The 18,104-nt window shown below is 34.7% G+C and overlaps 1 protein-coding gene across 3 annotated transcripts in view; it reads right to left on the reverse strand.

Annotated features, from left to right (window-relative positions):
* The window catches only part of BRINP3 (BMP/retinoic acid inducible neural specific 3), a 458,104-nt gene that overhangs the window by 76,350 nt on the left and 363,650 nt on the right, over nucleotides 1-18,104 (reverse strand). For all 3 annotated transcript variants that reach the window (XM_043486014.1, XM_043486016.1, XM_043486015.1), the window contains exon 7: nucleotides 7,650-7,872. In XM_043486014.1, coding sequence (XP_043341949.1) covers nucleotides 7,650-7,872 — 223 coding nt within the window. The remainder of the gene's footprint in view (nucleotides 1-7,649; nucleotides 7,873-18,104) is intronic.

The following is an 18,104-nucleotide window of genomic DNA, read 5'->3' on the forward strand; positions in this document are numbered from 1 at the left end:
CGTTGCTTTTAATGGTATGTATTTATGGTTCTTTATTAGTTGTTTAATGTACCATTGAGACTTGGCAAGTACCATTAAGAGGATATCAAGGCTGTGTATTATCACCCTGCTTGTTTAGTTTATATGCAGAGTACATCATGCAAAATGCTGAGGTGGATGAAGCACAAATTGGAATCAGGATTGCCAGGAGAAATATTGATAACCTCAGATATACAGATGACACCACCTGTATGGAAGAAAGCAAAGAAGAACTAAATAGCCTCTTGATGAAAGTGAAAGAGGAGAGTAAAAAAGCTGGCTTAAAACTCAACATTTAAAAAACTAAGATCATGAAATACAGTCCTATGACTTCATGGCAAATAGATGGGGAAACAGTGGAAACCAGTGGATGACTTTATTTTTGGGACTCCAAAATCACTGCAGATGGTGACTGCAGCCATGAAATTAAAAGATACTTGCTCCTTGGAAGAAAAGCTATAACCAACCTAGACAGCATGTTAAAAAGCAGAGACATTACTTTGCTGACAAAGGTCAGTATAGTCAAAGCTATGATTTTTCCAGTAGTCATATATGGATGTGAGAGGTGGACTATAAAGAAAGCTGAGCACTGAAGAATTCATGCTTTTGAACTGTGGTTTTGGAGAAGACTCTTGAGAGTCCCTTGGACAGCAAGAAGATACAGACATTGAGGGGCTTCCTTTATCTCAAGAGAGTTTTATGACATGTTGATGATATTTATTACTACAGGCAAATCACGTGTTCATACTTCATTTTTACTGTTTCCAGGATATATTGAAAATGGATCCAGATTTTATTTGATTTCTATATATTCTAGATTGATATCTATTTATATCTATTAGATTTAAGAAGTGAAGGAAACCAATTCCAGTGAACAAATGTTATAAGACAAAATTATTGGAAGCACAGTCAGAGGCAGTATCTCATATATGCATTAAAAATGCATTATTATAAAAATAAAATTAAAACTAAAATGCATTAAAAAGCAAGTTTATCTAAGGTGAAGAGGCACTGTTTTGCAGGAAAATATCAATGAGAAATTGTAAATTGGGATTCCAAGAACACTAAACCAAATTTAAAAAAAAGTTTATAGAAAAATTTCAGTAAAAAGGGGGCATATCGAAGAGAATGGGGGGTCAACAAAGAGAGAAAATGTCTGGATATTCAGCAAAGGAGATGGAAAAAGGAAATAGGCTAAAAAGGCATGAAAAAGAACTAAGGGGAAAATATGATTGAGAAGGATTTTTATACATCATCACTGTATGCCAGATGTTGAGAAACAGCACTCACAAAGATTTCTCCCCATGAAAGTGTTAAATATCTATTTTCCTTGCATGAATTATAGAGTGGTAACTGTTTGCTGATGCATAAGGGACACAAAGGGTCATGCTTTGAGTTTGAGAAGGAAAAGTTGAATAACAAAACTTCAGAAAGAGACGTACACTAGAGAGTCAAATAAACACAGGGGTTTAAAGGACACCTGAATTCTCTATCTCCTGTTGGGTTCACATGCCAGCTTCATCGTCATACACCATGGACAGTATTCTTACACAAAAGAAATGGCTGGCTAGTCTCCCCACCCTCACATCTCATAGTGTTACTGGTAGAGACAAAACCAACCTGATACAATATAAATGCTATCTCTTGTCCAAATTTACATGTTGGAATCCTAACCCCTGAAGATGATGCTAATGGGAAGTGGCACATTTGAGGGTCGCTTAGGTCATGAGGATGGAGCCCATGTGAATGAGATGCGTGCTCTCCACTAGAACCCCACCATGATGGCCCCTAGATCCTGGACTTCAGTCCCCAAAACTACGAACTGTTGTTTGCGAGTCATCCAGTTTGTGGTATTTTTTGTTTATAGCAGCCTAAACAGACAAAGACACTGTCTCAGCTCCATTTGGAAGAATGAGGGAGGGCATTTATCTGCTTAATGGAGAAACAAAACAGAACATGATACGCATATTGTAACAGGCAATCCAATTTATGTAGAGTGGGAAACATTTTACATAAAGTAATAATTCATTGCTGTGTGTGTTCAGAGGTTGAACTAAAGTATTAACAAAAATATCACAGAGCACTCATCAAATATGTATTGAGCACTTGTCTGGGAATGTGAGAGCTATCTCTAGAAACTCCAGCCGAAAACTAAGCATTCAGATTTCTTGAAATTCTGCCTGTATTTCATCTTTTCAGCATTCCACTGGGCAGGGTAATTCTTCCCAAATACGTTAAAATTTCCACAGTTTATTTCAGCATTACCAGATTCCCTTTATCCTCCCCCACCCACAGATACTGTTCAGATTTTCAGCTTCATTTTCCTCAAGTGTTCATGTTGTTTGTTCTTCCTCTCAGTTCATAATCATGTCATTTTGGATTGGACTAGAAGTGGAGATCATAAGAAGAAGGAGGAGAAAAATGGGAAAGCTGGCTGAATCCACGAAATTATACAAATCTGCATTTGGAGACAGTTTGAAACGGCACTTCAGTTAAGATCAGTTTGATATGTAAGATTTTAGATTATTGCTATGGAAGTTATATTAGTTAAAATGCGTATGTATATAAGTATATATTATATATTAAGGTATATATAATGTATAAATCTATATATAATGTATATATTTGCATTTAATGCATGGACACAATACATAATATATAGCATATACACATATATTAATATGATTGTATATGAGTTATTATTAATAAAATATTCAGTATTAACTCACAAATACCTGAATTCAAGATCCAGTCTTGTTCTATATGTTTTCCATATGATGGATACTAAAGTAATAACTTTCTTTCCTTAACATAACATGTACTATATTTATAAATTTTTCAATGATATACAAGTTAAATACTTTTAAAACACTTGATAGCATTTTAAAAGACAGAGAATACATATTAATGTTATATTAGAGCCCATGTTGGCAAATTTTTTCTTTGGAGCCAGGCAGCAAATACCGTAGGGTTTCAGGAGCATGCAGTGGTCAATAACTGCCAATAGGGTATGAAAGTGGCCACAGACAATATATAAACATACGGGCATGGCTTTTTTATTGATGCATATTTTCATATAAATGCATATAATCCTCACCCATCATACTATTCATACTATTCACCCAGAATACTATTCTCCTTTTGATTTTTTTTTTTCAACAGGCTGATACAAAAATTGCTGAGGGATAGATTTGACCTACATGCCAATTTCTAACTGCTGTCATAGAGAATATATAGGAGTTACACGACACAACTCTCAGACAAAGAATGACACAGACCTCAAGTCATCCTTCTCTGTGATGTTAGAGAAGTGATTTCATCCTATATCACTTTCCAATATTGATGAAGAAGAGATCACTTTGCAAAAACGTTTTAATAAAATTTTAGAGGTTAGTTGCAGTTTGCATGCACATCAACTCCATGAGCCAAGACAGTACATTGGTAGCTTGAAATTGACCATGGTGGAAATATTTCTACCACAAAAATCAGTAAATGTGAATAAATTAGGTTTTCTACCCCTAGAGAGGTGATTGCTAAGCCTTTACCAAGAGACTTTTAAATATATTTCTATGGACCCTTGGCTGCTCTGTGAATAAGACACGACAGCACAAAATAGTGTAGTTGAGGTGCTTTCTAGGAATATTACATGAATACTTTTCAATAATTGTTGCAACTATTGTTCTTTAATGAAATGAATATAGCATTTGTACTTATCTCAAAAATTTTTGAATAGCAACACAAGTTGACTATCTCAAAGAAACCACATGATCACAGGCTTTGGAATTCACTTCAGTAAGGAAAAGCATTTTGATGTCATGGAATTCATGAGAGGGATACTAGTAACAGTGCGGAGCTGCCACCTGGAGAGAGGGCCACACTTTACCAGAAATAAAGAGTTACACGCTGCATTATGGAGGAAAAAAACAAAACAAAACTTCAACTGCCCCACCATTATATAGGAAGAATTAAGAAATACTGTTAGTGAGATACATTTTGTTGGTCTTATTTTTCTTTGTTTATGCTTATTTTTCCAGATTTTAGAATATCAGATATTGAAAGCTAGTTCTGAGAGTCGGACAAGTTTAAGAGGAAAAAAAAATTCCATAAAGGAAGGGCAAAACACAAAAACACCTGCTAGAAGTGAATCACTGATATCACTTATTCACTTTCTCTTTCAAAAATTTCTGAAAATACACCCCACAAATTCCCAATCTCTTTTCCACTGAATTCTGCTAACAAACTCTAGTACATATTTATATTTTTTGTTTCCCTAATGTAATTTTATTACATGAAAATCTATTAAGATGGGAAAAATAAAAGCAAAGCAAAATCTCACATTCCTGGTAAAAGAAATACAGTGATGAAGAAAAAAAAATCCAAATTCAGTAAAAATCTAGCAAGTAGTCTGTATTTTTTTTTAATTGTGTGGGATGACAATAGAACACATAGCAATTAAGCTAAATTGAAAAAAAGCAAGTCAAGAAAAAGTCTGAACTATCTTTGATTTATTTAGTTTAAACAACAAATATTTAGTTCTATTGCTTTTTGAATTTGTTTCAAGTAATGCATCTTTCTATTATACTGCCTATTTATTTATTCTGCACACACCTAACTTGAATTCTTGCATATTTTTCTTAGAAATATTGCACTTTAATGACACATGAATGTTTAATTGTTATTTATTTTTACTAGAAATTAATGTGTCTCTTTTGACATATTTTACGCCACTATTTGTTTCCTTTTCAGGTCCATTTTCCACTTATCCCTTAAATATATTTCCTATGACATTACATTCAGATCTTATGATTTCATGTGCACTGATGTTTGCCATCTTAACTCTCTCAAATTTCCCCTGAGCTTCATATAGATAATACATATATTATACACATATATATAATCTCCAGTTGTGCTTGATTAAAAGAACACTTAAAGTTAACAAGTTTATAAGCAAACTCACCAGTTGCTTCCATCTCATTTTCTCATATTTCCTTTTATGTTTGAGGATAAGATCATCTATTTCAGTGGTTTACAAACTCTAGCTCACACAGGGAGCATAAAGTTCATTGCAATTAAATAAGTGTCTTTTTCAAGCTGTAATTCTCTGTTAGGGAATATTTACTTGAAGTTTGTGGAGAAGGCAATGGCAACCCACTCCAGTATTCTTGCCTGGAAAATCCCAGGGACGGCGGAGCCTAGTGGGCTGCCGTCTATGGGGTCGCACAGAGTCAGACAAGACTGAAGCGACTTAGCAGCAGTGGCACTTGAAGTTTGCAGACAGATATATAAAAACATATCTTATGCATGAAGTAAATAAGAAAACTTACAGGAAGTATAAAAGAACAAATCTTAATAGTAGTGCTTAGATAGTAATTTACAGCAGTGAATGCTTACATTTAAAAAATGAAAGCTATGAAGTCAATAACCCACATTTTCTCTCTATGAAACTAGAAAAAGAAAATTAGAGCATTCACATAAAGCAAATGGAAAAAAAAGAAATAATAGCGATCACAGTGGAAAATCAAATAAAAACAGAAAAATAGTAGAGAATATAAAGGAAACTAAAAGTTAGTGTTTGAAAAGAAAGAAAATTGACAAACTGGCCAGACAGACAGATAGACAGATCAGGAGAAGAGATAGACAAAAAAATGAAAAGATATCCCAGATACTGGAAGAAGATATTTTTATATTAAACAGTTTCTAAAGAATGGGCATCCAAATATATAAATTACTCATACAACTCAATAATGCAAATAAAAAAAGGCAAACTAAAAGAGGGAAGAAAATTCACATAGATATTTCCCTGTAGAAGGTACAAATTGGACTATAAGCACATGCAAAGATGTTTAGCATCATTAGTCATCATGGGGAAATGTAAATTAAAACCACAAAAAGATATCACTTCACAACTGCTAGGATGACTATAATCAAACGTCAGATAATAACAAGTGTTGGTGATGACGTGGAGTAATTGGATCTGTCACTCATAGTATGTGGGAATATAAAACATTAGAGCTATTTTGGAAAACAGTTTGCCAGATCCTCAAAATGTTAAATATAGGATTATCTTCTGAATAGTCAATTTTGTCAATCCTAAAAGAAATCAACCCCAACAAACCATTTGGAAGGACTGATGCTGAAGCTGAAGCTCCAAATTTTGGCAACCTGATACAAGAAGCTGACTCACTGGAAAAGACCCTCACAAAGATGCTGGGAAAGATTGAAGGCAAAAGGAGAAGGGGGTGGCAGAGGATGAGATGCTCAGATAGCATCACCGACTCAATGAACATGAATTTGAGCAAACTCTGGGAGATAGCAGAGGATAGAAGAGTGGCATGCTACAGTCCATGGGGTCGCAAATAATTGGACACGACTTAGTGACTGCACAACAACAACATACCCAGGAAAATTGAAACCTATGTCCAGATTAAAAAAATAAAGCATATGTGAATGTTCACAGCAGCATCATTTATACTTGACAAAAAGTGGCAACAACCCCAAGTCCATCAAATGATTAATTGATAGGTAAAATAAAATGTGATATACTACTGATACATGCCACAACATGGGTGACCCAGAAAGCACTATGCTATATGAAAGAAGTCAATCACAAAAGATCACATATTGTACAAAATGTCCAGAATAATCAATCTATGTAGACAATTAGTAGATTAGACACATCTGGAGGGACAAATAGCCGAGGGATGGGCATGGGAATATGGGAATAAGGGGAATATGGGACATGGGAATATGGGGCTGAAAATGCGTCCAGTGAAAATGTTCTCAACTTAGATTGTATACATGTTGAATATGCTAAAATCCAATGATTGTAAAGAATGCCAATGATTTATTTTGAAATTGAATTTTAAAATGTATAAACTTTTTTTTTTCAGTGAAAGAAATTTATAATTATAGATTTCTTAATAATTTAATAATTGAGTCAAAGTTTAAGTATTTTATAATAGTGATACTAATACAAATACATTTTTTTAATGATTTTTTCTTCCTACATTTTTCCTTAGCTTTTCCTTTTATTCATTTTCAACCTGCTCGTACTAAGTAAATGCAACTTTTTACTGCCTTGACTGATCAATACATTCAAAACGTGGGCTTCCCCAAGTCAGTTCAGACACAAGTATTTGAAGAGTTTGTCATCATTCATATAAATTGTTTGAAACTTTCACAGCAATTTCCATACATTCATGTAGAATGAGATTTATGGTTTTATGAACATGTCAAATAAAATTTAGATGCTTTTATTTAAAAGTTACATCTTGAGAAGTTTCACTTTTTATTTCTGCTTACTTCCTATGCTTACAATGTAAGTAGGTTTTTGTGTTTTTATGTTCGTTGTCACACAATTATCAGCTGATTACCCTGTACAACAAGTTAGAATAATGTCTTGATTCTCATGATAAAAAAAAAAAGAAATAAAAATTCAGTCTATGTGGTTGGTCCCATTATTGCCTTACTTTGGAAAATAACTGCAATTAATCATTTTGAGACTTAAGACAACATGTTTTCAAATCATCTCTAAAAATATGAATAACACTGTATTATGCATATTACCACACCTCCATTCAGAAACTCAGTAGAACTGTCCTCGGTTGTCTGCATTACTGCAGCGGTCTTACCTTTGTCTCGGCAGGCTGATGAGGGGCTGTTTATGACACCTTTTGCTGAGGCTAAAGAGCTTGTGTACAATTTTCTGCGCCTTCAGGAAAAGTTGCTTCATGCTGTTCTCCAGTTGTTCATAGCGGCGCTGAAAATTAGAATCCATTGTCCACAAATGCATTATGGTAGATGTGTTGAGGAAATAATTCATGGGTAGCCTTTTCATAAAGAACTTGAATTCATCTGAAAAAAATGCCAAAATTCAACACTTTAATAATAAAATAACCATTTTTCCTCTTCTCCAAAGTATAGTTAGTATGTTAATGCTGAAACAAATGCAATCTATTCTTCTCTGTGTGGCAAATTAATAGCAAGAAGGTAATTTTGTATGATTTAGGATTATTTTCTCTTTTGTTCCTCATAAGTTAGAACAAGAATACTCATAGAAAAAGGTAATTAAAATAATCGTTCTCAAGCAAATATTTGGGGTAAAAGTTTAACTTGAACTTAATTTTTCCATGTTCTCCTTTTGATGATAAATGAATTTGATGGTGTTGAATTTTTTTCCCCAACATTAATAGTCATTAATCTAGCTTTTATTTCTGGCAATAGCATTAATCATCTGTTCTGAGTATTGTTTATTAAATCAATATTTTCAGAAATTATCCTTAAATCAGTATAGGAGAATACATGGATTATCATTACTAAATGTTTGCAGTGGTTGAAGATATATTATTTTGCAAGTGATATAAACCATATTTTAATCACTATTCTACCCACAAAAAATTTACATAGTATGCATTAAACCTCAGTCTGTTTGTGCCTTGATTTCCTTGCTTGTAAATGAGATAGAAAATTTTTGATTATAAAAATATCATTTTACTTTAAATTTTTATGAAGTTGCAAATAAATTGTTTTAAATGGCAATTTAGTTAGTTGTAAATATCCAATTCAAAAATAGTTATTTTCAAATAACCAGTTACAGGTGTTAGTGTTTACTTGAATTTGGACAAAGTATGTTCAGACTGATTCCTTGGTAGAGACTGTCTCTATTGCAGTGTTTCCAAACCTCCAAAGTGAGTGAAAGTGAAGTCACTCAGTCATGTCCGACTCTTTGCGACCTCGTGGACTGTAGCCTACCATGCTCCTCCGTCCATGGGATTCTCCAGGCAAGAGTACTGGAGTGGGTTACCATTTCTTTCTCCAGGGATCTTCCCAACCCAGGGATCGAACCCAGGTCTCCCTCATTGGAGGCAGACGCTTTAACCTCTGAGCCACCAGGGAAGCCCCAAACCTCCAAGCTGTCACTAATTAAAAAACATGTCATTCACATGGGAAAAGATAAGCTACATTAATATACATATATATTTAAGGCAATTAATTTATACATATTTTACAAACCAGGGCTATTTCAATAATCAAACCCAAACTATTTCATCAGTGATGGAAAAGGCAACTTTTAGACAATTAACTGAAAATTATATTCATGAATATTGGGTTGATACTTTTTCTAGAGCACATAAACACAGAGTTCTGGCATGTTTTGGATGTTAAATGTAACCAGAAGAACAAGGAAACAAAGGAAAACCAGGACTTTTTATAGTAATATTCATCAGGAAAGAGTTTTGAGGATATATCCATTTGATATGCTTCAAATCATTTTTTTAAGTAAGCAGAGTATAAATAAGAGATGCATTTTAAAATTCCAATTTCACAGTCCTCTACATTTTGTTTGGTCCCATATGTCTCCTTTGACAAATTTTCTCCTTTGAATAAAAGAGTTGGGGCATGGAAATTGGAAAGCATTGCCTGGATTATTCACAGAGCAGATGCCACTACTTTGCAAACTAATCATTCATTTCATTTCATTGTCATCTTTTACTTGAACATTTCTGATAAGCTTTTATTGTTTCATGGGTTTGCATATTTTAATTATTTTTATTGTTATAGTAGTATTATGAAAGTTTCTAAATCAGTACATTTTATTCAAGTTAAAGACTCTATTAGTTTATTTATTTTATCAAAGTGGATGTAACAGTATATGCCAGCTGAAAACTGGCACTATATAATTTTTAAGAAAGAGTTTTAACATGACATTTGAATAATGACTTCATTATGAAGTCATTAAGAGTCACCATTGACAGTACCCAAAACATTTATCAGACACCTGTTGTGCACAAAACATACAGCTATTTTGATCTCTGAGTGGGAATATGAATAAACCTTTCATCTCATTTTTTTAAAATGACAAATGACATGTAATAGTTTAAAATGCTAAAATAGCATCTTCTCTGAAATTCGTTCTACTTAGAAATCAATAGAATGTCCAGAAATATTCCTCTGGATATTTTTTCAGTTAGTAAAATTTATGTTTACATAACATGAAAATGAAATTTGAATGATACATTAGAATTATTATATAAAGCTCCAGATTCACATAACTACAAAGAGAAAATACAATGATTAGTGGACACAACAGTTAACCCTATAATAATGTCCAAACCCATGTAGAAGATAAAGTGCTCTTGCTTTTAAAATGGCAACTAAACAATGACGGTGGTGGTTTAGTTGCTAAGTCGTGTCAGACTATTGTGACTCCATGGACTGTAGCCACCAGGCCCCTCTGTCCTTGGGATCCTCCAGGCAAGAATACTGGAGTGGGTTGCCATTTCCTTCTTCCCAACCCAGGGGATCTTCCCAACCCAGGGGATCTTCCCAACCCAGGAAACGAGCCCAGGTCTCCTGCATTGCAGGCGGATTCTTTACCGACTGAGCTATGAGGGAAGTATAATGACTAACCATACTTCTTTGGGGAAATAAATTTGTAAAAGAAACAAAAATTAACATCATATAAAAATATCCTAGGAGAAATGCATTCAGTATCTGGGTTATTAGCGAGAGATTAATTTGGAAACCCCTGTTTGCAAGATATGTATCAAATGAGTACTTTTGCTCAGCATAGTTTTGAGGACTATGAGAAACAAAACAACAGCAATATCAGTGGTAATAAACATCCTGTATGTCAGTCAGTCAGTCTTCTTCACAAAACTAATTCACATGAAGCAAAAAATAATACAAAAGCAGATACATGATATTAATGAATTCTGTGGAGGCAAAGAGAATTAGCATAGGTGACATCTTTTCAATAAATTATAGAAGACTAGCTAGGCACCATGTTGATGCTCAAGATTACTACTGCTTTTCCAATAAAAATGAAATCTTTTCTAAAATAGCTGAACAAGGTTTGTTGCTGTTGTTTTTTCCTTCTCCTCTAAAACAAACTCTAGTTAACACCTGATATCTAGTTAGTTAACTTTGAAATGAATTCACTGTCTCTCTGGTAACACGAGTTATTGCTTTGGCAGGAACTCAAGTGCAGTGTTTTAAATATTAACTCAGTCCCCTCAATAATCCTTCATGTAAATTTTATCGGCACAGTTATGTATGTTGAATGCAGATGACTTTTAGTTTTGTAACTCTAATGTCAGCAAAAAACTTTTATTTTTGCTACTGCACTTACATATTGATCGCATGTATTTATATATGTATGGACTTTATTCTCATGCCTCACAGTTGAATTAAATAGGTAAGAGTGAAGAACGGAACATTTTTGGATGTAAAAGGACCAGCCATAATATGTAGATCCTGATCTGTGCTTCTGCCTTCATTGATGAGCATGCAAAGCATTGACCAGTGTATTGATTAGACATTTTCACATATTCAGAACCTCTGCTCAGAACAGCTTTGGAATATATTTCAAAGGTGTTCTAAAGCACTCTAAATTTTCTAGAGCTTTGGGAGCACATAATTTACTTCCTTAAAAGCATAGAAAAGCAATCAGATTTTTTTTTATTTTTTTTATTATTTAGAGATGATTTCTTGAGTTGCAAAACCACCAACATATCCAAAACAGAAGCTGCTGCCGTTAGAAAGTAAGACTAGGGGTGGGCAGGATTCAAGGAGGAAATTTGTGCTTTTATGATTTTTTTATTTCATATGAAAGTATTATTCTACTAAAGTTTAAATAAATATTGTTAGCCAGTAAAAATCATAGCAAAAAATACTATTAATTTGCCAGTTCAATATGTGTGTGTGTGTATATATATATATATATATATATCTTATATTTCAGACATTTATATAAAATGCTATTATTTGATGACCTGTTATTATAAAAGTAAAAGCCTACTGGCTCACATTCTGTTTTTTGTTTTATGTATCAACTACCAAATTGGTACAAAGTACCTTTTCAGTAGAAATTACAATGCAGGATGAATAATAATTTTAAATATTATGAAAGCATAGGAATAGTCTTACTCTAATAACAAAATATTGTACAATGTATAGCAAAATAAGGAACATGGACACAGAATATCTTTAAGTGAAAGGATGTAATAAGCAGAAAAGATGTGTATCAGATATACGTGAAGAATCCATGAAAACATTTGTTTTTAACCAGAACTTAGCTGTTCATTTCTCATGAGAAAAATGACTTCTCATTTTGAGATTACTACTGGTCTAGTTCTTCATACATGTCTCTCCTGTTTATGTTTGTAAAGAAAGAAGTTTTAAATAAGACATGTTAACAATATATTCTATTAGCACAAAATTTTCTGTGATCAGTAAGTTAATAAAACAAACATTAATTCCTTATACTGAATGCAGTACCTTATCTATAAATGAACACATGTCAAATCTAGTCTGTTTTTAAGACTGGGTTTTTATTTATTAGTTTGTTTAGTTTACAGTAGGTTTTCACCTAGGCTAAGTATTACCTCCAAAGTTGAAAAATAAGCATCAAACTCTACCATTGAACTTCAAAGTTATTGCTCACTCAGAGCCACTTCTAATAAAGTTGTTTCTTGAGAATCACAGTTTCCTAGAAAATAGTATGGATTCATCTGTCTTCCTCTGATTTTCAAAGAGAAATATCTACCTAGGAATAATTTAATTTCAACCCTTGACAATACACATATGCAATATTTAAAGAGGCAAGACATAAAATTGAGAAATAAATGGGAATGTGAGTAGGAAAGAAGGGCTGATGGGGAACAAAGTTGAGACAGAAAATGTAGGCAGTGTCCTAAATGGCAGAAAGTTACTAATGACTGAAATGAAAATCTGGCCCTTGAGGAAGCACAATGAATAGGCAAAACTTTTACTCACCCTATAATCCTGATTAGAACTGCTTGTTTGTGATTTTTTTTTTTTTAACTTTTATCAAGTTTTATTTTTCTCCAAACATATCCAAGGGACTACTTCAATCATTTGTACCAGTTTAACATTTTCTCACCTTCTACAGTAAATCACTGATAGGACTTTGAGTGGCCACATATCAATGCAAGTCTATTCAAATCTTTCTATAAACCATGGGTATAGAGTTTATACTGAAATTGACAAAATACTAGAATGCTGCATAAAATAAATGGCAAGCCTGTTCAATAGTTTGTGAACTGGCCAATTTTATGAGGCCACAAAGTGAGGGGTTCACGTGGGCAAAAGTCAGAAATAGAACCTAATTCCTTAGTAGCTGGCCTAGAAATGTTGTGCTTTTCCTAACCGTTTTCTTTTTCTCTGAAAGATACGTCATATTTTTATGTTAAAATATTTTAATGCAGCAAGACCATTAATCTGTCCTTCATCAGATTGCTCTGTTTATGAACCCCTTTCAAAAGTTTGAAAATTTACCCAGCACTTACCTCTACAATTATAACTATAGTTATCTCTATAGTTATACTTTATCTCTATAATGAACTATTATTATAGAACAGTCAAGACCCAGGTCTTCACATTCCCTTGCAGCTACAAGATATAGCTATATCATCTAAGATAAAGGAATCAAGTGAACAGGAGGAGAGTTTGGATTCTATTGAAGTGATAACAGAGGATGCCTAGATCAATTCTCTAGGGAGACAGTGCTTACAGCAGAAATGATAGCATTTGCTGCTATTGGATGATCAGCCACTCAAGATGGTTGTCCTCCTGCTCTCTGTCTGTCCTCTGCTTGACCACCACCTGCTTCATCTACACCATGCTCATACGATTGGCCTTCCTATGTATTTGCCCCAGGCTTCAGCTAGTGACTATTCTAGTTTTAGATCAGAACTTCAACTATTCTTATCAAAGGGCAATAAGGGACATGCCCCTCTGCTGGTTTCCTTGGCAACTGATAAGGCAACTTGACATCAATTCCCTATTGCTGGTAGCCAACCCCTGCCCACGGGAGCAAAGAAGGCCACCTTGTGCTACCCCATTGCCCACCACACATGGTGAGGTGTTGATCAAGGGTCTTGCTTCAGATGTGTAAGCTCTACCCATTCATTAAACCATTAATGTTTCTGTAACTGACTCCAGGCTCTTTCTTCAGTCTTGAAGGTGGGCAAGTGCAGGCCTTAAAGGCCTGTGGGGTACAGCCCTTTAGAGATCTAGACTTCAATGCATTCAGCAATGGTGATCTCACTAAATAAGTCTTATGTAAGATTTTTTTTTAATTTGTCTCAACCAGGTAGTACAAGTATGATTCTCTAGCTTTCTTGAAGATTCTATATGCTAACCAATATCCTTTAATTGATTCCTTATCAGATTGGGTTATCTAGAGACTGATTTTCTTACTTTCATCCAAAAAAAAAAAAAAAAATCTGGGCTACTAGAGGTACTGGTATCATAAGTGGTTTGGAAGATTCTCCATGGATAATAGGAGACTCTTTCTGGATTTGTTGGGAAAAAAGACTTTTTAAATAAATGCAGTATTCAGGGTGGATGTTTGACAATAGAAGTACCACCTGTGTTCATCTAGAATGAAGAGCTTGTTGAAGGCACATTTGGGACCATGTGCCTATATAGAACTGAATGAGGAACATAAAAATTTCTAAGACTGAGACTGACTTGGTTACTACAAATAGAGATGGCTTGCTTAAAGAGCTCAAAATCCTACATTCTTTTTTTCTCAAAGCACAGAATGCTGGAGACTTTCAAGGACTAAAAGAGATCTTTTATCTCTTGCAGCTGTAGGGCTTCAAAATAAATTTGATCCCAAGACTGAATTTAAATTCCTGCCAGATCTGTTAAAGTTAGAAAGAACATTTGAAGGGGTGGGAAACTGGGAACTGGAAGGTAGATTGGGGGAGGACTGGGATGAACTCAGAGTACTCAAGAACACTAATGCTCACTTTCCTTGTCCCCAAGAAACAGCATCTTCTCTCCTGCCTGATGGACTAGACTGTCTTGCTTCGAGTCATTGTAATGATTTTAATCAAAGGAATGACCGTCATTAGGAAGCAAACTTCATCATGTCCCACTTCCATCATCCATGATGTCCCAAGGGAGATTATTGAAAATATTCTGACTTTCCAGTTGTTATCAAAAATTTGCTGATTTTCTACTGGAGAAAGAACATTAAATGCATTGATAAAAGGAATGAATGCATATCCAATGAACATTATATTCTGTAGGATGGGGACATCTATTTGTGGGAAAATCTGTGTGAAATTGGATGGTAGGCTCTGGTTTTAATTCAGTTCAGTTCAGTTCAGTTGCTCAATCTTGTCCGACTCTTTGCGACCCCATGAATCACAGCACACCAGGCCTCCCTGTCCATCACCAACTCCTGCAGTTTACTCAAACTCATGTCCATTGAGTCAGTGATGCCATCCAGCCATCTCATCCTCTGTCATCCCCTTCTCCTCCTGCCCCCAATCCCTCCCAGCATCAGGGTCTTTTCCAATGAGTCAACTCTTCGCATGAGGTGGCCAAAGCACTGGAGTTTCAGCTTCAGCATCAGTCCTTCCAATGAGCACCCAGGACTGATCTCCTTTAGGATGGACTGGTTGGATCTCCTTGCAGTCCAAGGGACTCTCAAGAGTCTTCTCCAACACTGCAGTTCAAAAGCATCAATTCTTCGGCGCTCAGCTTTCTTCACAGTCCAACTGTCATATCCATACATGACCACTGGAAAAACCATAGCCTTGACTAGAAGGACCTTTGTTGGCAAAGTAATGTCTCTGCTTTTTAATATGCTGTCTAGGTTGGTCATAACTTTCCTTCCAGGGAGTAAATGTCTTTTAATTTCATGGCTGCAATCACATCTGGTTTCAATTAGGATACAATTAACCCTCTGTGACTGACGCCTAGAAACAGAGATTACACCTCAGAGGCACAGTGGCCATAGGTACTGATGACAAATACATAGGCTTTGAGGTCCTATTGAATTTGTATAATCGAAAGAAAAAATCTGCAAAAGAGGCCTGACTTCAGTTTTCATGAGAGAAGAATGCTATCTGTGGTCCCGAATGATTTCAAAGACTCAGAACTCTTATACCCTACTTAATAGACCACGTGTTTCCTTTGCATTATGAATTAATCCCTCAGGCTCCTAATGCCACAATATCTCATGAAACAGAGACAGGCCTTATAGAAATTAAACAGTAAATTGGGTTTTCTATGAAGCCTCCTGAAATCAGGTCCAATGGGATCCTAACCCAGACCATGTTTATTTTCCGGTCTCTGACTAAAGAATTAGAATAGAAAAGCTCTGTCTCACTAACCTATCAGGTAAAACCTATAAAGGTAAGATGGATAAAAGGAAGCTTCCTTTTCCTAGGAAAAGACTAAATTCAGGTGATACTGCTTTTTTTTTTTTTGTTAATGCTTGACATGGTTGCAGGACTTGAAGATCTTTTCAACACTGAACATTTTGAAATAGTAATCACATTCCATCTCTAATTAACTCACATATTGGTGATAGCTCAATCACAGAGTAACTAATTAAAGCTGCCATTCCAGATACAATAACTTACTGGGGACTGGACTCCTAGCACTAGGGAGGAAATTTCTTCTATGGCACAAACTCTTTTATCTATCATTATAAAAAGGGAAGCCTGGAAGCAGTTTTCGTTCCTATGTCAGCTATGAGAGTGAAGCATCTCCATCACATTCAAGGGTCAAATAATTTCTCAGCCTCTGTCTGCCAAGTGACTTCAAAGGAATGCAGACCATTGCATCCTGTCATGGGACATATTTTGTTTAATGACATCATACTAAAAAGATGTGAAAACCACAAGTAACAGGTATCCTGTCTGCTGGCCAATACCTTAGCTATGTGCAAGATCTGAAAATGCTTTTTATAAAAACTCAAGCCTCTGATGTGTGAGTGAAATTTCTGAGAGTCCAGTGGTCCTGAGCATATTTGGATAGCTTCTCCAAAGTGAACAACAAGCAACTGCTCTCCTCCAGCTCCCTTTAATAACAAAACTGTAAAGATCTCTGAAGAAGCAACAAATGAATTACCTCGTAGCATCACTGATAACGATGACTGCAATGATCTCTCTTGAGATGTCAGAGGTGCCCATTGCAGATGTACGTTCTTCTTATACTTTAAAAGATGGCACTTCTTATGTGATTTTGTTACCGTTCCAGGCACAGCCTCAGAGCCAGCCTCTCCAGTTTTCCTGCTGACTCTGTGAGCTACCCAATCCGCTGTCTGCACATAAATTCCTTTTCTGCTGCAGTCAGATTCTGTTCTTGCAAGAATGCTGACTGATACAGTTAATGGGGCCCTCAAATATAATTAGAATCTGGAGTTCAACAAGAGTATAACAAATATTTTTTGAGTGTCTAATGTGTAACAATTGCTGTGCTAGTTAAGAGCTAAAATTATGTTAATAATTATTTTTGTATCTGTAGTAGTAATTTCTTCATAGGTTTAGTAAATTAAATTGGATAATAATGAAAATAAAATACCTTTTACATAATTAGTGATAAATAAGTGTTAGCTATTATTTTTCTTTTTATAATTTATTCCATGTTTCTATGTGTGCTGGGCTGAGAAGTTAAAGTGAATTATCTCATTTAATCCTTCCAGCAGCCCTAGGAAATGGGTACTATTATACTCGGAATTTCACTGAGGAGGACAAGTGCCTTAGTAAGATTCAGTCAACTGTTCAAAGTGACACAGTTATTAATTAGAGCCCAGGACAAAAGAAGTCTGAAAAAAGTGTGGCTCCTATCTTAATAAGCATAAATTCTTTTGAGAGTTGACAGAAAAGTGAAATTATTCCTTCTGTTTAAAGACTGCTTTTCTTTGTAGATTTTTTCACAACTGTTACAACATCCAATCTCATAATAATCCTGCAATAGGATGGGCAGGTTTTATTGAGATGTGATGTGAAAGAGTTTTGAATTAAGGGATCATTACACAGAGTCAGTTATGAGAAAAAATAAGAAAAATAATGAACTCAAAGAAACATAAAAAGAACAATCATTTTATATTTCTCTGAGGGGCAGGACAAAGTTTTATTTTTCTTTGTATTTTCCCTTTACAGAAGTCTAGGACATTACACATAGTATGAATTAATAGCATGTTTCTTAAATCACAAAACTGTTTGACAAGATTATGAAAGAAAGGTTTGGAGCTAAATATAAACATATATAGAATAATTCATTTGGAAAAGTCGAGTTTGGTCATATGAAATATGAGT

This window comes from Cervus canadensis, chromosome 13, assembly GCF_019320065.1.
Source record: "Cervus canadensis isolate Bull #8, Minnesota chromosome 13, ASM1932006v1, whole genome shotgun sequence".
Taxonomy (NCBI): Eukaryota; Metazoa; Chordata; class Mammalia; order Artiodactyla; family Cervidae; genus Cervus; species Cervus canadensis.